We start from the raw sequence: 26,767 nt of genomic DNA, 5'->3' as shown, positions 1-26,767 counted from the left end.
AAAACTTTTCCCGTTTCTTGCTTGAAAACGAAGGTGGTTGTATTCATTTGAGATCGAAGGGGCAAACATTGATTTCAATTCAATCTCTTTGCTGATAGATTAGCAACCTGCTTCTGTTCTAATTCCAAGCAGAAATTTTTAATCTCATTAACTAGAGTAGTAGATTATCTATAAGAATTCTACATTTGTAGACATTTCCGTCCATATTATTTCATTTGTAAGTATATTATATTTTATATGCTCATTTTTTATGAGTTTTCTATTAAGTTGCTTTCGTTTTCCTCTACCTCTTTTCTTATTTTTTTTATTTATCAACTTTCTGTCTTCTTTTTACATGTCTTATCTTAATTATCTTACCTATCCTAGTTGCGTCAAGATAAAAAATTGATAACTAAAATGAAAAAAATTGCCAGAAGGCAAAAATCTTGTCTGCCTTTCTGGGTAGAATCCCATTTGAGGTTTCTATAGCAAAACCTGCACAAAGTGTGGACCAAATGCGATTTCTCTCTCTCTCTCTCTCTCTCGATTTAGACTGACACCACAAATTCCCCATACGTTATTAATTTCTGCCTAAAGAAACAAAAACCACAAATGCAGTTTTGGCCTTTTAGCAGAATAGCATATGACGATTTTTGCACTGGGTGTTGGCGGTTTTTGCCTTTTGGAGTTGTCAATTTGACATGAAGAACAAAGTTATGTTTTGGAAAATAGTCCAGTTCGAGGTTTAGTTTGAAAAAATTTAATATTAAATTTTACCTTGTTCCTTGGGAACTAGCTCCATGCACGAATCTTGTTCCCACGCAGATGATGTCCATATATGTGCCTAGAAATGCCTAGAATAGTTCAAGATAAGTTCGCCTTCCACCATTGGTGACCATTGTTTTAGCTAATGAAATTATTTGGCCAAGTTAAACTCGTGATTTTGATAACATTCATCCACCCCGCCACTCACCCTATATGCCACTATCGTACTGGTTCCAAACAATAACAAAACTAAATCATCATGAGCTTGAAATGGACCATCAATAACTTGTTTAAACTCAAAGGGCAAGCTCTAATTGTTTCAGTTCTTCAGTGGAAGAAACTGATAGAACTGTAATCTTGGAGTACTGAAGCCGGCGTCCATGGCTGCCAAAGGCACTGGAGGTTTCTTGGTGATCGTGGTTTTACTTTTAAATATCCCGCTGCTACTGCCATGATCAAGTGGAAAAAGGTGAAGCGTTTGAGCTTCTCTTCTTCTTTGATCATCCTCCTCCTCAAAGTTGGTGACATTGACTACTTGTGTCTCCGACAAAGGGCAAGAGAAATCCTTGGTTTTTGTGCTACTGTTGCTGCTGCTTCTTTGCTGCATTAATTCCCTCTCCTTTAATTGAAGCCAGTAGTAGTCCTCTGTGCTACTTTTTGATGGAACTTCTCTACCCTTTGATACAGATTCCTATATATATAAACAACATAATAAAAGCTGTGATCAGATATATGATTTGCACGGTTCCCATAAAATTCTACCCCTTCTGAGAACAACTCAACCTAACAGAAAGTAGTCTATATAAGCAAGCAGCTACCCAACCCCTTTTCTCTGCTTTACACATCTTTGACTTTTCCCCCTCATTTTCTTGCCCCTTCAATTATCCATCCTTCTAATTTTTTGGGTTGAAGAGTAGGGACAAGTACTTGCTCTTTTTTTTTTTTGGGGGGGGGGGGGTGGCTCACTCGCTTGTTTTCACTTGGATATTTCCATTTCCAATATAAGATAAAGCTATTGTGTGTGTGTGTATGTATGTATGTATGTATATATAATTACACATGTACTGACCTCTGAAAGTGTACTGCCATTCGAAGAAGTTACCCTCTTCTTTGCCTGTACAACCTCAAAACCTGTAGGGATGAAGAAATTAAAGCAAAGCAAATTGATCAGCCTGACATTATAATTTCCTGAAACAACGTAGGTTGATTCTGATCTTACAAATCAAATTAACCTTTTTCATTTCTTTCAAGATTGCACTCTATATAACATGGCGGCTGCTGTTGTGAAGCTACTGATTCCAGTAACCGCCGGCGCTTCTGCCTCTCTCTGGCCTTGTGATTCTGAAACCAGTAGAACACATTCTTCCCTTCAATCCTACCGAAACGCCGGAGCTTTTCAGCAATTTGCTGGATTTGATCGGCCGTCGGCGTTCGGATTCCGCTCCAATACATCTCTTCTAGGTCATGGAGCTGCTCCGGTGTCGGACACCACCTTGCACTCACCAATGGCACTGTGTTGGTATCTGCCTTATTACTTCTCTTCTTCATGGTAGTAACTGCAGTATATACATCTTTTTTGGGTAAGCAAGAGATTATAACTAAGGCCCTTGAGATTAAACTTGAAATCTTAATCACCGATGCTATTATTTACTACTAAACTATAAGCGCTGCTGCGAAATATCAAAATGAAACTTGAAGTAACTCTGTTAGGTGTGCTTCGGCCGGTACACACCCTTCAAGTAATGAAGACTCTTGATTCATTCTGATTCATAACAAAAGCCACGCTTGCATTCATGTGTAATAACCGAATGCAATCTATAAAAAAAACTCATCAAAGATTATGAAGAGGAGATGAGATGAGGTAGAGCTGGTACCAGGACGAGGATGGTGATCGTTGGAGGTGAAAAGGTTGGGCTGCGCGGCGGAGTGTGTGGGAAGCCGTGGCATGAGGGGGCGAAGTTTCCGGCCATTGATAGACTTTTTATAATTATGTGAATGACCATCATCTGACTTCTTTGATTCAGCACCATCACCACTGCAGCAGCCCATCATCATCCGCGTTTTAGAGGTTTAGAATATTAACTGTGTGATATATATATATACACGCCAGTGAACTAGTAGCATTATCCATATATATACATATGTGCATGTGTATGTCTATGTATGGGGGATGGAGGGTGGGTTTACAATTCTCTTGGAGTTGTTGGGAGGAGGGAAATAAATGTGAGTTGACAATCATGAGAATAGTGTAATGAGCTGATAAACTTCGCCATCTATCATTCATCACCCTAGACTGTGTCCTTCACCCTTCTACTCTTTCCAAATTGCCCCCCCCCCCCCCCCCCTCTCTGTTTTATGATTCTTCAACTACCCTCACACTTCCCACTGTTTTCAATAATTTTTTTTTAAAAAAAAAGCTTGTCTCACATAATGACTTTAAATCATATAAAATTAGAGAATTAGCTCGTGCATGGTAAAAGTAAAATAATATAATTTTTTCAAAAAAAAAGAAAAAAGGATTTCATTTCAATAACTGATATTTGGTATCTATAGTTTTGTTTTTCATTTTGTTTTCAAGTAAAATTTGAATGTAGTTCATTTGTTAAGTGGTTCTCACATGTAGTCCTGAGTTGAATTGGTGTGTGATGTTGCGTGCCTTTTAGCTTTTAAGTAAAATATGTAATGATATTTTAAAAAATCATTTTAATAGAGCTTTAATACCAAAATCAGGAGCTATTTATCTATATAATAAAAAATAGGGGTTCCCCTTATGTTATATAAATACAGTTTTTTAAAAAAAAAGTGTTTTCATTATATCTTGTTTTCAGACCTTAAATACTTTTATTTGTATGTGAGATGTGTAAAAATACACTGTACTTACTAAAAAAATAAGGTATAATAAACATACATTGTTTGTGAGATGTGTTTTTCATGTTTTAACTTGCATATCATTCATTGTTGGGGTTACTTTTGATGCGAAAAGCAAGTTAAAAGTTGAAATATAGCAATTTTATCCATTTTAACTTGCCTTTCAGTGGTTGGCTACTTTTGATGTAAAAAATTAATTGGTATTTTGCCTTTCGACATCCTCATTCCCTCCACTTTGTTTTTCCCCATACAAAACCAATTGTAAACAAATGGACTCTCACTTTAGTCAAGAATATAAGTGCTTGTCTTTAACATAGTGGCCGCAGGGTCCTTAATTAGGGTTTTCCGGGTGGGAAGCTTCAACCATCTTCGGACCCATTATTGTTGACCATTTAACATCTTTGCTTGTTCATTATTCTTGGATGATAACTCCCCCACTCGTGCATATTTCAATGGCATTCTCAAACATTAACTCCCATGCCCCCTTTTGGGCTCTAGACATCATTACAATAGGGACACTTTGCAGCAGCAAAGTGTTCTACAGTGGGGTCTTAAGTTTAACCAAAAGCTCAATAATTCGCTGAATTATTTGCTCTGTGTCTCTGAAAGTACACTACAGAAACATATATATCTGTGGCTTTTTTAAACTTGTTACTTCAGCCATGTATCATGTATCATGTACCAGGCCACCTATATTGAATTACATTATTGACTTCAGTTCATGAACCTTATCTGCAAGCAAACTTTTTAAGTCTGTATATTAATGATACTAATGCGCATGGGCTTCAACCTCTAAGCCCAATGCTTTTAATACATGGTCCTTGTGATTCCGAATTTGGTAGTTGAGAATAGATATTTTCTGTATTTCTTTTTAAGACAAAAGATTTCTGTATTGATAATTTACTTTAGTGAGTTCTTTTGCTCTTTTTTTTAATGCATGCGTTTGTAAATGAGTCACATCACATCACTCTATAGGGGAATTATGCTGTTCAGAAATTATTATTTTCATATAGCATTACTCATGCATGTTGATGGAGAGAGCATTACATATTTGGAAAGTAATATGAATGGTATTGGTTGTCGAGATTTATGAGTTAGAAGTGGGAAATTGTAATCTGAGCATGCAACAATTATAATGGTAATCTTATTTTTTTTCATTTAATTGCGATCCTTTTAATAAATTTATGTATTGATGTCACATAAAATATGATATATTAGTGTACAAGTGTCACTAAAAATATTACAAGTAACTGTTCAAATATTAAATATGAGTTACAACACGTGCGTACACATTACGTGGAAACTCAAAAGAGTATTAGAAAGTTGGTTGGGGTGAACAAGTCTGATGATGGGCTTCCAAATGGATGCAATACCATTCTGGTAGCAGAATTAATGGCCATTCATTGTAGTTTGGACCTCTCTTTGACATATGGATTCTTTGTTTTTTTTTAAAGGTAAGGTTGGATTTTATTTACCTAAAAAAGAGGTAAGGTTAAGAACAACTTCATGAATTGAAATTGGGTCTGTAAGCTTTAAACATATTTTTAAAAAGATAATTATTAGAGACCACTTGGCAGATTGGATCATTATACATATTCAATATGGTATTATTATTGTGTTGTCCTGTGATGGTTGCGTAAAAGAAGTGTGCACAAATAAAAAAAAAAATATTATAAAAGTAGTGTGTAATAATTAAATATGAGAATATAGGGTATTATTGTGTTTTTAAAGTATAATTTTATTTTTTATTAAAAAATTAGTGTTTAAAGAAGAACAACTTCGCTTTTGAGTATAGTTAAAAGTTCTAAAAAAGACGTCATGGTTGCTTTAAAACATACAAGGAATAGAACCCTTGTGATAAAGCAACCACCATTATATTTGTTGAGGTCCTTTGCAAGATGTCACTATGAGGGTGTTTAGCTTATCGATTTGATCTTTTATAAGCTATTTATTTAAGTTTTATTTGTTAAAAATAAGTAAGATAAAATTATATCAAAATAATTTATCTATAAAATCCTAAATAACTTATTCAAATGAGAGATAAATTTATCTAAAAAATTCAAGATAAGAAGTTACATGATTTCTTTTCAGATAAATTTAACAAACATAATGAAAAGTACTTTAGTTTGAGATGTTTTTTATATTTTATTTTTTTCAATCTATATCTTAATTAATAAATATTACTTTAGCTTATAAATTGTCAACCTTATTTTATTTAATATTTGGCAAGCATCCAACAATTTAAATGCTACTAAACTTAAAAGCTCATCTACCAACGTTTGCCAAAAGCTCCCCCTCCAACTTTTCAAAAAACGTCGTTAAGAGTTTATTGCGTTGATAGATTAAATTACACATTTACCCTCAAACAAAACATAAATTTTCAACCTATATCTTTTTTTTTTCCTTGCCAAAATTCTGTTGCCGCTGTCGTCGAACCCATTTTTGACCGCCACCTTCGTCGTCACCCCAACCTTTGCCATCGTTGTCCATCGCCTCCTCTCTCTATTTCGTTCATTGTATATATAGTTAAATATATATTAAATTAATATATTTAATATTTTTATAAATTTTATTTATATTATTCAATTTATCTATTTTTATCAAGTTCTAATAGTTTATAAATCTTTCAAACTAAACACATAACTATAAATTGATAACTTAAAAATACATTTATCCAATACGTTATTAATTTAAACGCTACCTAATTTTTAAACTTTACACCAACTTAAAGCTTAACAACTTTTAAATTACTGATAAAAGAGGTGAGGCAAACAGCCTCTAAAAAGTATTGGGGAGCTTATTACAAAACAGAAATAAGTGAAAATTGTCTTTAGGCTTGCTAAAATAAATAAATAAAAAAAGAACCACTCAATGCTAAATCAGAAAAGGAGGAGCAAAATATGTTTTAAGAGTGATTTAGCCGAAGTGCGAAGTATCAAATATTTTAGGGAGTATCATGCTCGAAAGGCCTTCATGAAATCCTGTTAAGCTCAGCAAATTATTCATCCATTTTGGTTCATTCCTGAAGACTCTTCCTTCCAATGTATTTATAGCATTGATTCAAGCAAAGATTCTTAGAACCACCATAACTCAATAATTCATTGGGTTTATATAGATCTTCAAGCATTTGATGAGAGAGCTGTTTGGTGTTGCTGTCGTAACAATTAATTAATTATAAGAATAATTTTATTTATTATTATTTTATTTTAACTTTTGCCACCCTTGTTCAACAGAAATTTCAAATTCTTGCTGCTTCCCTACAATAGAAAAATAACTAATAGCTGTCATAATAAAAGCAGACCCAACAAATGCTTTTATCTACTTAAGAACCCTTCTTTTCTACTACAGAAAAAGCTTAGCTTGGTGTTTGAGTCCGTTTTATCTTTTTAAGAGCACGGGAATGTCAAGTTTTGTTCACCGCCCTATTCTCGATACCAATACCCTGTGTCCCAGCTTGCGTTTTGGTGGAGTATAATATATAAATCTTTGACCTCATCCCTCTTAACAGTAGAGTGTATTCTCTCTCGATACCAATATATCTGGATCCTCGCCTTCAATCGGCCAGGATATAATTGCCAACCCTAACAGTAGCGTGTGAAGGTTTTCTAATGGCAGATAGAAAACAACACGTCAATTGGTTTCATATTGCTCGATATATGAGATGGCAACGGACATTGCCACAAGTTTATCCGGGTCTTGTAACAAATCCCGGGAACAAGGGTAAATTCAATATAAAGAATGGGATTTGAGATATCTACACTACCTGAGAAGCTCGTTACAAGTACTAACACCTACAGCTGCAGCGAGATGCCAAGCAGCATGAAGGTATGGAGTTTCCGGGAAGACGTCGTCGGCAATGAAAAGGGCGCCTCCTAAAAGCGACGACATCTTGTGCAAATTGTGAGCCATCCTCAGCTCTGGATCTTGCAATGCTCTTTTTGCAAAGGCTACCTGCCAGGAAAATGAAATTGGCGAATAAGTTCAACAACATGACCTACAAGCAAAATTTTTCGTCATGGCAGATTGGAAAAGTTGGGAGGAATTTTGGGTCACCGGTGTGAGGCAATTAATGACTAATTATCCATAAGCAGCTCATTGAAATGGAAGCAACAAAGAAATGCTTTTGTCGACTATCATTTTTTGCTTTGGTCAAGAGTTGCCTTCTATTTTCAACATGTGGACGATAATGACCTTTAGGTGCATGTTCCGCAAACCAAATGCAAATACACGCCCCTTGCCTACTATGAGCGTAGAGTTGGAAGAATTCCAGAGACCATTCAAAACACAAAAAGATAAATTTTTTAGCAACTTCTCTAGCCCTTTCCATCTACTGCTATATGAATGTGTCTGATAAGAGGATATATAAAACATGGGGCTGGGGCAGCTTGTGAAATTCTAGCAAGTTGCAGGTTGAAACACTAAAACATGCGCAGAATCGGTTGACTGTCCCAGGAGGAGATAACATAAGAATATTTATCTTCCTTTCCTTTTTCTTTTCTTCCCTAAATCCTAGGTCCAACTAGTGTACAGGATTCTCAGAAAGGAAAACATCATAGGGCATAGCTGCAAAACATCAACAAATAAATATTGACAAAAGAACATAGTGAAAAAGAACTCAGATGATAAAGGAAAAAAGAGTGAGGTCAGTTTTGAATTTAATATACTCAACATCACAAGAACAACAATCACAAGCCTTAATCCCACTAGGTGGGTATACTCAAGAAACACCATTTGCAAAGAATTGCAGATCACTACCTCCATCAACCCAGTGTGGACAGCTGAAACCATGAGCGGCTGCACTGGGAGAAACACTGCAGATGCAGCCATCAGCAACTTTGGGTTCTCATTACTCAGGGCTCTTGACAGACACTACAAGAACGAAGTCAGTTATGAATTGTGTGGATAGCTGAGCTGATAAAAAAAACATCATGATAGGACCAGAGGCCAAGCAATGAGGGTATTAGAACCATTCCATAATAATGAGTCAGTCCAATACTTCCAGATAATGCAGCACTAGAAAAGTTCAACTTTCCAATCATAGTTTCTTATAATATGAGCATTGAAAAAGTTGTAAAATTGTTTCCCTATGATATGAAGAGCTATACATTCTAGTTATAGCTTATATTCAAATTAGGTGACTAGTGATTTCTATAAGAGAACTACAAGGATAGTATTTCAGCAACTTCAAATTTTTGAAAGCATACTTTTATCTCCACAATGTGGGATAAAGGCTTGGTATGTTGTTGTTGTATACTTTATCTCCACAATTTTCAATGGGTCATCTTTACTGGTTATACCATTATTTTATTTTTATTTTTTTTTTCTGGGGGGGCAGGTGTGCAGGTACATGAGTAACTTTAATTTATTGAGGCAATGCAAAATTTTATTAATAGGGAAAAGCAATGTAGAAAGAAGATAAGTAGTACTTTTAGAAAAGAAAACAAAATAAAATAAAATGAAGAGAGAAGAACAAAAGTAGAGAACACCATAATCGAACAACAGGCCAGCAGCCCCTTCAGTTTGGGTTCAAATCTTGATTCAACATTTATACAGAGAAGGCACCTCTTCACAAAAAGCTGGCTTTTCAATTGGCAATTCTAGCAATCTAGTTAAACACCATTAGCAAACTTGCAGCTTTGGGCACAATTTATTTCCAGAAGAGCATTAACATGTCACAACCCCAAAGGCATAGGAGTAATTGCTCTCTTGCATGTATTTTTCTTTGTTGTACCTTAGGCTGTTGTAGCATTGTCCTTTCAGTTTGTTTTGTTACTAACTGAAAGGATGTAACAGCCTATAAATAGGCTAAAGAAGTAGAGAATAGCAGCTTATGAGTGAAATCTGAATTCTGTTTCTCGGCTGTGAATCCAGGCAGTCCTCAGCTACTGAAGCAAATCAGGAAGGTGACTGCTGGAAGCAAGTCCCTGGCGATTGCTGATCATAAGTGTGGATATATCTTATTTCTCAGCATTAAATCCCTTACACTTTAAAATAGGTACAGCTAGTTTAAAATATGTACAGCTAGGCAGATTTACAGCTAGGAAGATTTGATTTATTTTCAGTTATTTGATTTTATTACTTTCCTCGTTAGTTGATTGATCAATCTTAGGACATTGATTGATGATTCTTAGGAGTCCAATCCGGTAAGATTTGATTGGGTTCTACTTGTATATATACCCCTTTGTACAGTGAGTGAAATATGAAAATATACTTTCAGATCTGCATGGTATCAGAGCATAATCCTTTATGTATCTGTCCTCTCTGGCCTGTCCTCTCCGGCCATAATCGCTGGCAACCCATCCATCTCCGACTGAGCTTAAGTATCTGCTCGATCACGAAGTACCTTCTACACTTCTGTAATGCCCATTGCACCTTCTTCCGTGTCATTGTCCCTGTCGTCCATCACCCGGATCATTCTGATCTGGATCCAAGCCTTCGGGAAGCCTTCACTAAAGTAAGATGGGAAGAAAGCAGGAAAAAGGTGATGATGGGGACTCCTAATCCGTCTCCCGAATCCACTGCCCTTGCTGCCTGTGGCAGTTACACCCCCCCCCCCCCCAAAACCACAAGCAGCAGCAGAAGGATCGTCTAAAGTGTGATTAATGCCATAAACTTGGCCACACCTGGGACAAATGTTGGAATTTACATGGCAAACCAGCAGACCTAAAGCCATTGAACCGACGAGAAAGTAGAGGTGCTGTTGTGAATTCAGAGGATAAATCAAATGTCTCCGAAGCCACTCCTTTCAGCAAAGAGCAATTGGAGTTTTTGCAGAAAATCTTTGGCCTGCCACCAAGCAGTCCGTCTTCCTCAGCAATTGCAACTGGCACTGTGGCTCATAAAGGTAATTCTATAAATGCCCTTACTGTTAACAGCAATCAGTCCAATGTGTGGATTGTCGATTCCGGGGCTTTAGATCACATGACAGGCAATTCTAGGCTGTTTACTCATATCAGCCCTTGTAGAGAGAAGGGGACAGTTCAGATTGCTGATGGAACACAGTCCCAGGTGGCCAGCGTGGGAACAGTGCAGTTAACCAAGGGTTTTCTACTTCATTCGGTTTTGTTTGTCCCTAAATTAAATTGCAATTTGTTATCCACCGGCAAATTTACTCATGAGTATAACTGTGTTTGTAAATTTTTCAAAAATTTGTGTGAATTTCAAGATTTGAATTTGGGGAGGACGATTGGTAGTGCTAGGCTGTGTTCAGGATTTTACCTACTCACAAGCACTCCTTCAACAAGTAGACCAGATTTGCAAGTTGGTAATCCGGCTTCTCTGAGTTCTTCTTTCACCGTTTCTATTCCCAATTTTAATATTCATTTGGTTTTGTTTGTCCCTAAATTAAATTGCAATATGTTATCCATCGGCAAATTTACTCATGAGTATAATTGTGTTTGTAAATTTTTAAAAAATTCGTGTGAATTTCAAGATTTGAATTTGAGGAGGATGATTGGTAGTGCTAGGCTGTGTTCGGGATTTTACCTACTCACAAGCACTCCTTCAACAAGTAGACCAGATTTGCAAGTTGGTAATCCGGCTTCTTTGAGTTCTTTTTTCACCGTTTCTATTCTCAATTTTAATAATCCGGCCATGCTTTGGCATTTTAGGTTAGGGCATCCGAATTTTGCTTATCTTGAAAAATTGTTCCCTTCACTATTCAAGAATGAAATTTCCAATTTGTTGCAATGTGATGTGTGTCGATTGTCTAAGCATACTCACCATTCTTTTCCATCTCAACCCTATAAATCTTCTCGTCCATTGGCCATGTTTCACAGTGATGTATGGAGACCTTCTCGTACTAAACATGTTTTGGGTTATCATTGGTTTGTATCTTTTATTGATGATCACACTCGATTAAAATGGGCCTTCCTTTTAAAAGAAAAATCTGAGGTTGCTCGAGTCTTCAAAAATTTTAATATAATGATTCAAACTCAATTTCATACTAACATTCAAATTCTAAGGATAGATAACGCCAAAGAATATTTCAGTTCCATCATAGGTGATTATCTCTTGAGCCAAAGCATTATCCATCAAAGTTCTTATGTCAATACTCCGCAACAAAATGGCATTGTTGAATGGAAAAATCAACATATCCTTGAAGTTGCCCGGTCTCCCATGTTTTCTACTCATGTTCTAGCACATTTTTTGGGGGATGCTATTCTCACTGCCACCTATTTAATCAATTGGATGCCCTCTATAGTCCTAAAGTTTCAAACTCCGATCCAATCACTCTTCACTATCTACCAGAATTCTCGATTTGTGTCCAATATTCCCCTTAAAGTATTTGGTTGTTCAGCCTTTGTTCATATTCATGCCTCTACTCATGGAAAATTCAATCCTTGAGCCCTCAAATGTATTTTCCTAGGATATTCTCCTCATCAAAAAGGGTATAAGTGGTTTTCTCCTTCCACCAAGAAATATTATCATTCTTTGGATGTTACGTTCTTTGAATCTCAGCCCTTTTATCCCAATCCTACCATTCAGGGGGAGAGTGAATTCACCACAAGGGAATATCAATCTTGGGATGTTGAGGATTGTCCATCATCATTACTATCTCCTAATCCCACTGTTACCATTATCCCATCTCCAGTCTAACCAATTGATACTCACTTGGAGTCTCATGTTTCTCCTAATCCCATGGACTCACCTAATCCAACCAATCAAGGTTTACCAACTACAGAGTTTCGTGTCTACTCCAGGAGAGGAACTGCTTAAGATCAAGGAGACCACCGAGCACAAATTGAATCTGACCACCAATCCAATCCGGATTCAATGAATGAAGGTAACACTAATTCTAAAAATATTGCTAGTGAGACACTTAAGAATGAATTGGATTGGCCAATTGCTCAAAGGAAGAGGGGGTAAGATCATGTACAAAACATCCTCTTTACAATTACATGTCTTACAAGTCTCTCACCAAAGCTTCGAGCATTTGTTACCAGTTTGGATACAATTCGGATTTCGACTCATATTCAAGAGGTTCTCACTGATTCCTTATGGAAAGTTGCTGTGATGGATGAAATACGGGCATTAGAAAAGAATCAAACTTGGGAAATTACCACCTTGCCTATAGGTAAAAATCCAATTAGATGCAAATGGATATTTATAGTTAAGTACAAGGAAGATGGAAGTATTGACAGGTATAAAGCTCGTCTTGTTGCAGAGGGATTTACCCAGTCTTATGGAGTTGATTACCAAGAGACATTTGCACCAATGGCCAAACTCAATACCATACGAGTTCTTCTATCCCTAGCAACAAACTTAGATTGGTCGTTATTTCAACTTGATATAAAGAATGTCTTTCTAAAAGAGGAGTTAGAAGAAGTATATATGAAGATTCCCTAGCTATGAAGAACCAAGTGTGCAAGCTAAAAAGGTCACTATATAGTCTAAAGTAGTCACCAAGAGCATGGTTTGAACGATTCACATGAGTTGTAAAGCTTCATGGATACTCCCAATGTCAAGCCGATCATACTCTATTTGTGAAAAAGTCCTTCGAAGGTAAAATGTCAATCTTAATTGTATATGTTGATGATATTATTGTTACAGGAGACTTCACAGAAGAGATGAGTGATCTAAAGAAAATCCTTGCCAAAGAGTTTGAGATCAAAGACTTAGGGAATCTCCGATATTTCCTAGGGATGGAGGTGGCTAGATCTAGTTGTAGAATCATTGTCTCTCAAAGAAAGTATGTTTTGGATCTATTAAAGGAATGCGGGATGCTAGGTTGTAAACTTGCTAACACTCCAATGAAAGCCACCACCAAACTTGGGAGGGAAAAGAAGAGTACTCCAATTGACAAGGGTCAATACCAAAGGCTAGTAGGTAAACTCATATATCTGTCTTGTACTAGACCTAATATCGAGTTTTCAGTCAGTGTTGTTAGTCAATTCATAAGTGATCCGAGAGAAACTCACATGGAGGTAGTTCTCAGAATCTTAAGATATTTGAAGCTAACACCCAGGAAAGGTCTCTTCTTCAGAAAAGGTTCCAATCGAAAGGTGAAAATCTATAGTGATGCAAACTAGGTCGGTTCAGTCATAGATTGGAGGTCTACATCTAGATATTGTACCTATGTGTGGGGAAACCTAGTTACTTGGAGGAGCAAATAACAATCAGTGGTGTCCAGAAGTAGCGCTAAAGCAGAACTCTGTGCCATGGCTCATGGGATTTGTGAAGATATGTGGATAAAAAGGTTACTTGAAGAACTTAGAGTGAGAACCGAGGGACCTATGAAAATCTTATGTAACAATCAATCTGCCATTAGTATTGCCAAGAACCCAATTCATCATGACAGACTAAGCATGTAGAGATTGATCGTTACTTCATTAAGGAGAAAATCGAAGGAAATGTTATCAAGCTAGTCTACACACCAACAAGTTCTCAAGCTGCAGATATTCTAACAAAACCCCTGTCACGAAAATGCTTCGAAGATCTAAGTTCCAAGCTTGAGATGAATAATATCTTCACCCCAGCTTGAGGGGGAGTGTGGATATATCTCATTTCTCAACATTTAATCCCTTACAATTTAAAATAGATACAGCTAGTTTAAAATATGTACAGCCAGACAGAATTACAGCTAGGAAGATTTGATTTGTTTTCAGTTATTTGATTTTATTGCTTTCCTAGTTGGTTGATTGATCAATTTTAGGAGATTGATTGATGATTCTTAGGAGTCCAATCAGGTAAGATTTCATTGGGTTCTCCTTGTATATATACACCTTTATACAGTGAATGAAATATGAAAATATACTTTCAATTCTGCAATAAGCAGTCCCAGCAAAGCAGATCCAGGTGAAATCCGAGTGGCTGGATCTAGGTTACAGAATTGGAGTAGGTGATTCATAGGAAGCAGCAATAGAATTGATAGAACAACTGAGTTGATCAACTTAAGGAGGTGCTATCACAGTTGATCCATTCAGGAGACTGTTTCAGTGCCGATATCAGAGTCAGCAATTCACTGCATGCCATTGGTGATCGTGATCATCGGCGATCAGTGTAGTGAATGGGGTCAGCAATTATATGCGTATTAAAGGTGAATTCAGGGAAGACTGCTGAGGGATGGCCAAAGGTACTAGGATGAAGCAGCTAGAAGCACGGATGGAGGCATTGGAATTGGGGATGTTGCAGATTCAGGAAGCGGTGAGTCCCAGCAAGGAAGAAAGCTCGGCCATACGGGAGAGTGTGCAGCAAGATCTCACTGCAACTTGAGAGAGTATGCAAAGAGAATTGGAGAAGAACAGGGAAACAATGGATCGATATGGCCAGAGAATAGACAGCATGTTCAACATGCTGTTGTCAACATTATTGCCTCAATTTTGTTTATCAGCTGATTTTCCACCAAGGTCCATTTCCGATCCAATCCTGCCGGGTGATGGAATTCTTCCTCAAGTTTCAGAGTTGGAGTTCCCGCCAAGATCTGCTTCTGATCCAATCTTGCATGGTGATGAGATTCCTCCTCGAGCTTCAGTTGAGGAATTACTGATTGTAGAGCCAGCAGTCCAGGTAAGAGGTTCTTCTCAAACCTCTCACTATACTCCCATGCCAAGGTTGGAGATACCAATTTTTGAAGAATCAAAACCGAGATGGTGGATCAGCAAATGCAAGAGATTTTTTCAGCATTACAATATACCAGAAGGACAAAGGGTTAACCTTGCAGCAGCCTATCTCAAAGATACGGCTAATTCATGGTATCAAGGCTGGAATAAGATGAGAAGGCTTGAGGCCAATTGGACTAAGTTCATGGAGGATCTATGTAACTGGTTTGGAGAGAAGTCAATGACCAGCGTGGTTAAAGAATTTAACAAACAAAAGCAAGACAGATCTGTGATGGAGTATCAGATCTGATTTGAAGAATTAAGGTCTTTAATGTTGAATTCTCAGCCTGCTTTAACAGAGCAATACTTTGTTTTGTTTCCAGCTTCATAAATGGCCTTATGGATGAACTAAGGCCAATTGTAAAAATGATGCAGCCTGCTACTGTTAAGCAGGCTGCTAAGAAGGCAAGGCTACGAGAACTTGCATTGGAAGCGATTTTCAACAAGTACACGATCTCAACGGAAATTCAGCCTTTGTTCAATCAACAATTGGAAGGAAATCAAGGAAATGCAAATTATAGGGTTTACCCTAACCCTAATGCAGCTAAATCATCTACTATGGAGCAGAGAAGGAAGTTGGGAGTATGTTATAAATGTGGAGATAAATTCAGTCCCGGCCACAATGTCAAAGACAGTTACTGAATATAGGAGTAGTAGAGGACGAAACTGGAGAAGAAGAACCGGCAAAAATTGGGTGACGAAGGAGGCACAGTTGTAATAAGTTTCTTGGGGACAAGAAAACTCTTAAGGAGGGGGGATTGTCACAAGCCAAAGGACAAAGGAGTAATTGTTCTCTTGCATGTACTTTTAGTTTGTTACTAACTGAAAGGATGTAACAGCCTATAAATAGGCTAAAGAAGTAGAGAATAGCAGCTTATAAATGAAATCTAAATTTTGTTTCTCTCTCTCGTTTCTTCTTAATTCTCCCTCCCTTTTGTCATGGAAATAGAATGTAATTGATTGGCGGGAAATTTAGTAAGGTTGTAGCTAGCAGGAAAGTTAGTTAGGCAGTTATAGCCTATTTTTAAACTCATGTATTGTTTGAATTTTGGCAGCCGATTGGCGCTTTTTACCGAGCTTAGATCAGTATAAATAATCACTGATCCAGCTCCTAATGATCATTTTGGAATATAGATATCTCACTTCTCCCACCTATCCTTCTCTCTCTCTCAAACCCTCCCTCAATTCTCAGTTTCTTCCCTCTCATTCAATTCTCCCCGATACAAAGGAGAATTCCCCATTATCAGATCTAAACTCTGACAATTCTGGTATTAGAGCACGGTCTCGAGCAGCGCCCGATGTGATGGTGTCAAGCCCTTGAATTAGGGCTGGGCAATTAGGTAATTCACAGTGCAAGAACGAGAGATGTAAGAGAGAGAAACGATTGTATATTCATTTGATGATCTCTCCAATCTGCCATAGGTCTCTTTTAAAAAGCCTCTAGCCACATCACCATCCGTTTCCAACCACCTAACTACTCTAACAGCCACGCTAACAAAGAGTTAGTTATTCCCTTTTCTCGCAGAACCTCTTAACCCCTTTCAGTTAGCCCTCCTACAACCTATACACCGTGGATTACCCCCCCAATTACAACTGTATCCCCAAAGTCATGACAGATGGCTGACGGAACTTGCATGAAACAAATGGAGATGCAATTGCAGTAGGTGACCACCGCAGTGGTGAAAATGCAAGTAAGGATGGGAAGTTTGGAATCAATGGTGGAAACGGTGGTAGAAAGGAGAATAGACGAAGCAATGGAGAAGTGGCACAAAGAGAGCCGAGAACAGAATAACCAATTGAGAGACCAAATGCAACAATTTATGCAAATGTTCATGAGCCACAACCAAGACTCCCTCCTGAGTTTCCCCCTAGAGAGAGATTAGATCCGATCTTACCAAGGCATGGCACTACCCACCGAATGAAAGGATCCTCAAAATTCGAGGTCGATCTGGCAGCTATAGTGGAGAATGTAGTGGAAAGGGGGGCAAGGAGCTCAGGTTGTACATCATTAACTTGGCTTTCCCAGGCATAAATTGGAAATTCCCCTGTTCAACAAATTGAATCTGCAGTGGTGGGTATGGAGGTGTGAGCGAATGTTCAGTGTATAGAACATACCTAAACAATAGAGGGTTACCCTTGCTGCTGCTTATCTCAATGACGCGGGAGATGCGTAGTTCTAGGGATGGATAAGAGATAAGGAGAATTGTTGTTGGTCTAAATTTGTGGAAGATTTGTGTGAACGATTTGGGGAGTGGAATATGATGGATGTCGTGGACGAATTCAATAATCTAAGGCAAGAAGGCACAGTGCAATCGTATCAACTAAGGTTTGAAGAGCTCAAATCACTCATGTTGATCCTAAATCCACACTTTTATTTCATTTCTAGCGTTGTGAGTGGCTTGAGTGAAAAGCTGAGACCCACAGTGGAGATGCTATACCCTAAGACTATTAAACAAGCAGCCAAGTGCGTACGGCTACAGGAGCTATCGATTCAGGCCTTAATGAAGAAACAAAGGTGGCAGATGAAGGGATTGAATTCGGGGATCATTCAAGCTAGTACTAGGGGATTCACTAGAGAGAATGGAAGAGGTAACCAAAGCATGAAGGGAGTTAGTAACTCAACTGCCATTGTCCTTGCTCTGGTTAACAATGGAAGAATTATAGAGCAGATGAGGTAGGCAGGTTTGTGATTTAGATGTGGGGACAAATACACTTCGGGACATCAATGCCAAAGACAACTCCTATTGTTGGAAGGGGAGGAAGAATCTAAGGCAGTCGAAGGAGAAGTTATGGTGCCAACAGAGATGGAAAGGGAAGAGAGTGTGGAGATCTCACTCCATGCTCTAAGAAGATTAACTAATAGCAAGATCGTCAAAGTAGAAGGGAAGGCCCAAGACTGCATACATAAGGTTTTAATCAATAGTGGAAGCACCCATAGCTTCCTAGATAAGGACACAACCAAGAAATTGAGATGTGAGCACATAGGAACCCAACCATTATCGGTTACCGAGACCAATGGTAACAAAGTAATCTATAAATCAGCATGTGTGGGATTTTGCTAGGAAATGCATGGGGAATCCTTTGAGGCTGATCTAAGGCTGCTTAAATTTGGGGGATGTGACATTGTTCTAGAGGTTGATTGGATGAAAGGAATAAACCCCATTAGCTTTGACTTTAACAAGATGGAGGTGACTTCCGAAAAAGAGGGGAGGAAAATGATACTTACTGGCAGTACGGAGACTAAGGTATGTAAAATGATTTTGGGGAAAAGACTACAAAAGATGTTCAAGAATAAGTGGGCACAGGTGGCCCAACTCTTCTCCGTTCATGCAGTGGAACAAAAGGAGGAAGATCAGGAGCAGGGGAACAAATTGAGGCTGACTGCTAACAGCCATGCCCAACCTCACTGGAAGGTACACCAACTCAATTCTCTAGATAAACCGTTGGTTGAATACGAGGACCTATTTGTGGAACCCAATTCCCTTCCTCCCAACAAATCCCTTGATCACTCCGCGACACTTAAACCTAATTTTGAACCAGTAAACACAAGAGCTTATTGTTATCCACCCAAACAAAAAGAAGAAATTGAAAAAATGATTAAGGACATGCTTCAAAAGTCCATCATCAGACCTAGCCAGAGCCCTAACGCATCCCCTACACTTCTTGTAAAGAAAAAAAATGATAGTTGGAGTTTTTGTGTCAACTACACAGTTGAATACCCTTACCGTTAAGAACAAATTCCCTATACCAATCATAGAGACCTACTTGATGAACTAAAAAATGCCATTGTATTTACCAAATTGGACCTACATTCAGGGTGTCACCAAATTCGCATGAACCATGGGCATTATGAGTTCCTAGTAATGCCTTTCAAGCTTACCAACGCCCAACCACATTCTAAGACCTCATGAACCAAATCTTCGAGCCATACCTTAGGAAATTCATTCTAGTTTTCTTTGATGATATCCTGGTATACAACCATTCATTCCAACAACACCTATAACACTTGAGAACCACATTAAGGGTCCTTAGATTCAACCAACTATTTATTAAGAAATCGAAGTGTGCCTTTGCATAACATCAAGTGGAATACTTGGGACACGTTATATCCAGTGCAAGGGTGAGCACTGATCCTAAGAAGGTGGCTGCTATGAAGGCCTGGCCACAACCAATGAATGTGAAGGCTTTGAGGGGATTCCCAGGGCTTACCAGATACTATCAAAGGTTTGTGTGGGACTATGGGGTGATCAGTAAACCCCTTATAGATCTACTGAAGAAGGATGGGTTCCAATAGAGTGAAAAGGCTTAAGAAGCCTTTCAGAGGCTTAAAAAAGCAATGATTGAAGTACCTACACTTGGTCTACCGGATTTCTCTAAGCCCTCCATGCTAGAAACAAATGCAAGCAGCTCTAGAGTAGGAGCAATTCTTATACAGGAGAGGAGACCCCTAGCATTCATTAGCCAAGCCCTAGCAGCCAGACACCAGCGCCTACATGTATACAACAAGGAGTTATCGGCAGTACTCATTGTAGTGGCTAAGTGGTGACACTACCTAGAAGGGGGTCAGTTCATCATAAAGACTGACCATGAGAGCTTAAATTTTTTGCTGCAACAAAGATTACATACCCACCTACAAAAAAAGGGATGACAAGGCTTATGGGGCTAGACTATGTAATACAATATAGAAAAGGGAAAGAAAACAAGGTTGTTGACGCCTTATCTCATTGTGCAAAATGAGCCCTGGCCTCAATTACATCAATAGTGCCTGAATGGTATCAGGACATCATTGCCAGTTATGAGAAGGGGGATGGTCAAAGGAACTACTGGAACAACTCATCTTGGATTCTAGTAGTAGAACAGAATACACCCTAAGCAATGGGATAATCCGGTACCAAGGAAGACTGGTGATTGGAGATTATGATCAGCTAATGGATAAGATCCTCCAGGCCTTGCATGACCCCCCCTTAGGGGGCCACTCAGGTATACAACAAACCTCTCACCGAGTTAAACAACTCTTTTTATTGGCCTTAAAGCATGGGTAGTAGAGTATGTTATGAAGTGTGATGCTTGCAAAAGGTGTAAACATGAGACAGTGGCTCCTCCTAGGTTGCTGCAATCGTTAGCCACCCCAGGGCAAGCATGGAACAGTGTGTCTATGGATTTCATTAAGGAACTACCCAAGTCAAAGGGGAAGGATTGTGTATTTGTGGTAGTGGACAGACTCACCAAGTTTGCCCACTTCATCGGGTTGTCACATCCCTTTACAACACAGGAAGTGTCCCGATTTTTCTTAGACCACGTAGTTAAGCTACATGGAATACCTCAATTCATTGTGTTTGATAGGGACAAAGTGTTTACCAACTTATTCTAGAAAGAGTTGTTGAGATTTTTGGGGACCAAATTACAAATATCATCTGCGTACCGCCCAAAGACAGACGGTCAAACTGAGAGAGTTAATCAGTGCCTTGATACCTATTTGAGATGCCTTTGCTTCATACAACCCAAGGGTTGACATTGGTGGTTATCCTTAGCTCAATGGTGGTACAACTCTGGCCATTATAGCTCTATCAAAATGACTCCCTTTGAAGCCCTATACGAATATAAACCATCCTTAATACAATTTATTTCAAAGCCTACTACAGTTGTTGTTGAGGATTCCAACCTACAACAGAGGCAATACATACTTAAGTTGCTATAGAAGGAGTTGGCTAATGCCAAGAACAGGTCCAAACAATTTGCAGACCAAAGGAGGAGTGACCGGGAGTTTGTAGTGGGATATAGAGTTTACCTGAAACTAAGGCATGCCCATCTAGCATAAGGCAAGGTCACTAAGCTAAGTCACAAGTACTATGGCCCCTAGCCTATTATGGCAAGAGTGGGGCAGGTAGCCTATAGGCTTTAGTGACCAGAAGATTCTCAGATACATCCGGTATTCCATGTGTCCCTTTTAAAAAAGTCAACAAGGACCAACACAATCAGTACAACTTTTCCTACCCTACTCCCTAAAGTCTAAGAGGATCCAAAACCTTCAGCCACCATAGACAAGAGGGTTATCTACAGACATGGAATATCTCCCAAATCTTCTCTCCCAATTTCAAAAGGCGGCTGGGCTCCTCTAGATTTCCTGAGGCCAAGAAATATCTTAAGGGGGGTGGGAATTGTCATGGAAATAGGATGTAATTAATTGGCGGGAAATTTAGTAAGGTTGTAGCTAGTGGGGAAGTTACTTAGGTAGTTATAGCTTATTTTTAAACTCATGTATTGTTTGAATTTTGGCAACCAATTGGCACCTTTTACCGAGCTTGGATCAATATAAATAATCACTAATGTCGCTCCTGATGATCATTCTAGAATATAGATATCTCACTTCTCCCGCCTCTCTCTCTCTCTCTCTCTCTCTCTCTCTCTCAAACCCTCCCTCAATTCCCTGTTTCTTCCCTCTCATTCAATTCTCACCATTACAAAGGAGAATTCCCCATTATTAGATCTAAGCTCTAACACCTTTCTATTCTCTCTCCTGATTCCATTCTAAACCCTAGGAGTGTGACATAACACTTTAAGAATCCAAAACTTGATCCTTGAAAAGCCACCTATATGTCACTGCTAAGCCGTGACAATGGCTGCTCTCCTAACTCGGTATGAATTAGGAAGTGAAGAATGAAGAAACATAGGAGAATAGAGAAGAAAGAAAGAGAGAGAGAATTAGGGAGAGATGAGAGAATTTGAGGAAGAGTTCAGAATTCTTTCTTAGATAATCGATGTCCTCTCCAAGGGAGCCTTGGGGAGTATATACATCCAGGGACGCTGCCACAACAGATCATTCTCTCCCTTGTGATTGAAACAAACTCCTTTGTCCTACTCCTATTCCAGCCCTTACACGTGGGCAACCTCTAGGCTAACAAACTCACTAATAGAATTACAGCAGTAAAGGAATAACAAGAATTACAGTAGTAAAAGAAACAGTAAAGGTTACAGCAATAAAAAATCAAAATTTCTGTAACTGGTTAGCTAATTGTGACACTATATTTCAATTTTCTAAGAGGAAAAGCAGGTAGACAATATGGAAGCAACTAAAGAACAAGTAGAACCACTACTTTCATGAACTATAATTATGCCAGAAATCTAGGCGCACTATTAGACAATTAACAAACTTATTAAACATGGCCACAATTTGAAAAGATTTCTTCCTTTTCTGCCATAGCTCATAAGAATTCTAGATATGCGAAATCTCTCATTTAAGGATAAAGTTATTTTAAATGAAGAATGAGTATAGGTTGTTGAAAGTAAACCATGTTACAGAACAAAGACAATAAGTTTCAACTAAAGGATGAAGAACAAAGACAAAATGTTTTGAATTGATTATGTCTCTAAATTGTTGCTGTGGCTACCATACCGAGGTTGAACTTTAAAAATGTCTTGAATTGATTGTATCTTACCACTGTTGCTGTGGCTATCATAGTATAATCAGCCCATCTCAGATACCTTCTCAGTTTTCCTCTTGAAACATGGTACAAACTTGAGGCAACTCCAACTCCAATTAATGAATTAGCATAGAGCTTGCAGTTCAGATTCTTCCTGCATCACCAGAAAAGTAAACAATCAGATTAAAGAATATGCAAGACAACTTTTCTGCAGCTATCCTGCAAACTAACTATAATATCTTGCCTTGGAGCCTGGAGTCCAAGAGCAACAAAAGGAAGTGAAGTAATCACATTAGCAATTGTTTCTGCAATGCTCCTATCACCTAACGCAAGGAATAGAAAACGATATTAGAAGCATTCATTAGGTAGACTGAGGATAAATGACAAAAATAAATCTTATCTGTGCAGTACCATTCAGACTACAATGAACTGGCCTCAGACAAGCAGGTCTTTGCTCCCATACTCTCCTGATGAAACATGTAAAATAACATGTAATCAATAAAAAACTATCAACCATGTTCCAAAATTTTTGAGATATCACAAACATTTGAGTAGATCACTGGACCACCTTCACTAGCAATATATAGGATTTTTTTTTTTAACCATAATTAGGATTTTTTCGTAAAACATAATTGCATGGTTGAGATGTTCTACTTTACTCACTGAACTGTCGGACGCTGACCAGCTCCAAAAAGAGAATTTCCACACATTGGCTGATGAATGTCCCCATGTTGGTTTATCTCTTCTAATGCAAATGGCGAGTGAGGCACAAGATGCACTCCATGCACACCATCTAGGGCTGCACTGCCGTTCAATGTACCCTGGGGACTCATAAGCTAACGGCAATCAGTCGATTCAACTGATTGCCACCAAGAGCTTGGAGGTCACAATTCAAGACAGCAAGTAAAAAATTACTGCTTTATGCTGTAACATAGAAATAGAGAAATGTTAGTAACGTACTCTTTTGCTAAGGAATAATGATTTCATAACATAAAGAAAATTGAAAGTGAGTTAACCCACATGGAAGAAGATATATAACACCACAACTTGAAAAAGGTTGCATCAACAACATAGGGAAACATAGAGATGCTTCACTAAACCACAAACTAGAAAAACGTGTTCCCTATATTGGAAAATTATTGGTATACCATCATATATTATAATGATCGAGAATTTCCCCATAGAATACAATTATACCACTGGTGACCAGAACAAGATTAGAACACAAGTACGGTTATCATTACCAAAGCAACAATCAGAGAAAAAAAAAGCAATAGGGTAGCAAGATGAAACATTAAACTTGCATACTCTGCAGTCTCAAGCTCGTGATGATGAAATTATTCTAAAATTTGAAATCAGACCAGATTGGTGTGACCCAACCCTAATCTATCAATAATTTAATTCAGAAATATGCATAAATTCCAGGCTATTACAACTTCTGATGATGTTCCCTTTCAATTTCCTCTAAGTTCCCAAAAGTTTGGGTCATCTAACCTGGTTCCTGTTTTCAAAGCTAACTTTTGTCGAACACCTTATCAGCATTAACCCAAATTTCGCCAACAAACACCCAAAAGAAGAACCAAATCAACAGAAAAATCCCCTTTCTTCCCATACTCCCTCCGGAATAAGCCATTTAAATTCTTCAAAATTTCGAAAAGGGGGTCTCAAATTATAATCGGAAACACAAATCACAGAACAGATGCACCAAAAGTGAAACCAACGAAATCAAAACATTCCATAAACGGATCCAAAAATCTTCCCGGATTGAGAGAAACCTTGAGGGTGTAATGCGGCGATGCACCAGAGGTTCTGTACACACACACACACAGACGATTACGTGTGTGTGTGCGCGCGCAAGCGCAAGCGCAAGCGCGCGTATTTGATCAAGTTCGAATCGAACCTTCGAGGAGTCCGCGAAGGCGTTCTTGAGGGAAAAAAGAATGGCAAATCGTTAAATATGGTGGGGAAAACGTGCGAATTCACATGGGCACACGAATCTTCCTGAGAAAGGATGCGAATTTAGTTGCATACAGGAATCTTCCCTGGAATGGAAGGGGGATATTCGATTGGCACATTGGCTTTGTGCCCCAATTCAAAGACTTGTGGTGTGGCGAGGGGTACTTGTCTATTCATATTGACTACTCCCACAAAAATCAAAACTCGGGGGTAATAATAAAAATGGTTAAATATATATTTTAATTTTTATATTTATATATTTTTTATTATTTTAAAAATATTCTAAAATTATATAATTTTAATTTAATTACACTTTCAAATTTTTTACTGTTTCAATTATATTCATAAATTATATAATTTTGAATCAATTACATGATGAATTTATAAAAAAATATATAATTTTAATTTTTTATTTTCTCTTCCCCACTCTCCACTGTTGCACCAGTGACTCAATGACACCAGAATTCAGAAAGTGATCAAAGTAGCATTTGGTTGCTGATAACTTGTTATTTTAGTCGCCGCTTACAACGTCAAATTCACCATTACAAGACTTTCAAATAAAATATTTAGATGTTGCGTAAGCCACCATAATGTTACGTCTTTGAGAGATAATTGAACCAGTGTGGCTAGCTAATGGGTTGCGATGAGGTAAAGTTAGGGACAAAGAGAAGTCAGACAATAGATGATAAGAAAAATGTGTAGGATCTATCACTTGGTGCTAGTGCCACCATCTCCTTATTTTACAAAGAAGCCGATAAACCATGAATGAAGTGCCATCTCTATCCCCCTCTCTTTCTCTCCCCGCTCGTATCTTTTTCTCATAGCCCTAATATATATTCCTCAAATTTTGAATCAAATTCTTTTCTAATTTTTGATTTCTTCATTATTTCTATTTGGCAATTGTTGAACCTAAATCATCTTCTAATACACCATTTATTCCCATAGTTGTAATACAACACTTTACATAAACATATCATCCTCTTAAAAGTTCTGTAAAGTTGTAAGAATAATAAATGTTATCGATCGAACACAATAATAAATTTATGGAGATAGAAACGTTATCCTCAAGCCATTTAAGATTGTCGTAGACCCGAAACCTTTTTCGTCTCGAGACTTAATGTTGTGCTGAAACCTTTATCTCAAGATCTAATATCGTCGTGAGACCTTCATCTCGAAACTTGACGTCGTCTTAAGATCTTCGTCTTGAGGTTTTCGTCCAATGACTTAATGTGATTCGAGATTGCAAGGAAAAAAATAGTTAGAGGGTGTGAGAAATGTCACCACACAAATACTCTGATATTTAAATTAGACATTGAGAATGTTAAAAACTGTAGAACAAAATTTCTACTCAGAGAAGTATTTTTTTCTGGAATGAAGACATGCTTCTTTATAGAGGAGCATGATGTAATCTTAAATTTCGTTGGTTTGAAATTTTTTATAGATGATGTTTATTTAAATATTCTAATATTTCATTAGAATTAAGATTTTTAATAGATAGTATTTATCCGTTTTATACTAAAGTTTTACTAGAATTCTTAAAGGATAACGTCTATTTTTTTATGGAACTCTCGAGAGATATCAAAATTATCTAATTTGTGCGTTGCGTGAGATCCCCTCAATTAAGAGAAAATTTACACTTTTTTAGATCAAAATGTTATTTTGGACTTTTAATTTTTATTTTTAATTTTAATAGACTTTTATCTATGATACAATAATAAGAAATCGTATTTCTATGAATTACAAGCAAGACTAAATATAGCATATTTTAAAATGTAAGCAATAAATAGACAATAATATTACACATTTACCCAAAAAGACGGAACAAAATATTAACTTTGTAAGACATACAATTCCTTCATTTGTGAGCCAGGGAAACAAAGAAATGGAGTACAATAAGCTTTTATTTGTGCCAAAAGTACCAAAACAGAGAAGTGCGCTGATATTGAAATGATGGTCAAAATTCAAGATAATAAGCGCTAACGAAATGGATTAATTTCAAAACAAGCAAACTGCTTTGAAAAACAAGTAAATTAATGTATCAATAATAAAATAAATAAATAACAAACAAAACTACAGCCCACAGCGACTCCGCATGATAAAATTAAATAATATGGTCAGGAGTAAGGAATCGTTCACTTCCATTAGAGAGGGCAAACATAACCCTCTTTAATTTTCACC

At 37.7% G+C, this 26,767-nt stretch overlaps 3 protein-coding genes across 5 annotated transcripts in view; 1 reads left to right on the top strand and 2 right to left on the bottom strand.

Annotated features, from left to right (window-relative positions):
• LOC127809468 (phytanoyl-CoA dioxygenase) overlaps window positions 1–2,136 on the top strand; it is a 62,479-nt gene extending 60,343 nt beyond the window's left edge. The window contains exon 10 of the mRNA XM_052348276.1: window positions 1,996–2,136. The gene's annotated coding sequence lies outside the window, so the exon portion shown is untranslated. The remainder of the gene's footprint in view (window positions 1–1,995) is intronic.
• LOC127809467 (WUSCHEL-related homeobox 6-like) lies at window positions 779–2,799 on the bottom strand. Its single transcript, XM_052348274.1, has 4 exons — window positions 2,619–2,799; window positions 1,977–2,300; window positions 1,814–1,875; window positions 779–1,435 (listed from the first exon to the last, which is right to left on the bottom strand). The coding sequence occupies exons 1-4, from the start codon at window positions 2,797–2,799 to the stop codon at window positions 1,064–1,066; spliced, it is 939 nt and encodes a 312-aa protein (XP_052204234.1). The 3' UTR covers window positions 779–1,063.
• A 4,429-nt stretch (window positions 2,800–7,228) lies between these two features.
• Window positions 7,229–24,740, bottom strand: LOC127809895 (uncharacterized). 3 transcript variants are annotated; one of them, XM_052349056.1, is made up of 7 exons: window positions 24,534–24,740; window positions 23,297–23,557; window positions 23,045–23,100; window positions 22,878–22,956; window positions 22,649–22,787; window positions 8,368–8,481; window positions 7,229–7,563 (listed from the first exon to the last, which is right to left on the bottom strand). In XM_052349056.1, exons 2-7 carry the CDS (start codon window positions 23,464–23,466, stop codon window positions 7,372–7,374), a joined length of 750 nt encoding a protein of 249 aa, XP_052205016.1. In that variant the 5' UTR covers window positions 23,467–23,557; window positions 24,534–24,740; the 3' UTR covers window positions 7,229–7,371. The 3 variants fall into 3 exon arrangements, with proteins under 3 accessions (XP_052205016.1, XP_052205015.1, XP_052205018.1); XM_052349055.1 differs by having other exon boundaries at window positions 24,409–24,739; XM_052349058.1 differs by lacking the exon at window positions 24,534–24,740 and adding an exon at window positions 24,128–24,355.
• Window positions 24,741–26,767: the final 2,027 nt, after the last annotated feature.

Source organism: Diospyros lotus, chromosome 9, assembly GCF_014633365.1.
Source record: "Diospyros lotus cultivar Yz01 chromosome 9, ASM1463336v1, whole genome shotgun sequence".
Lineage (NCBI taxonomy): Eukaryota > Viridiplantae > Streptophyta > Magnoliopsida > Ericales > Ebenaceae > Diospyros > Diospyros lotus.
This window is presented reverse-complemented; position numbering and strand designations above follow the sequence as displayed.

Excerpts from the sequence above, each read along its gene's own strand:
- LOC127809467 (XM_052348274.1), bottom strand. The coding sequence starts at position 2,799 with ATGATGATGGGCTGCTGCAGTGGTGATGGTGCTGAATCAAAGAAGTCA. Across the intron at positions 2,301-2,618 it reads CGATCACCATCCTCGTCCTG|TTACTACCATGAAGAAGAGA; the intron begins GTACCAGCTCTA and ends TATATACTGCAG. Across the intron at positions 1,876-1,976 it reads TCTTGAAAGAAATGAAAAAG|GTTTTGAGGTTGTACAGGCA; the intron begins GTTAATTTGATT and ends TCATCCCTACAG.
- LOC127809895 (XM_052349056.1), bottom strand. The coding sequence starts at position 23,466 with ATGAGTCCCCAGGGTACATTGAACGGCAGTGCAGCCCTAGATGGTGTG. Across the intron at positions 8,482-22,648 it reads TGATAGCCACAGCAACAGTG|TGTCTGTCAAGAGCCCTGAG; the intron begins GTAAGATACAAT and ends TCGTTCTTGTAG. Across the intron at positions 7,564-8,367 it reads TCCACACTGGGTTGATGGAG|GTAGCCTTTGCAAAAAGAGC; the intron begins GTAGTGATCTGC and ends TTTTCCTGGCAG.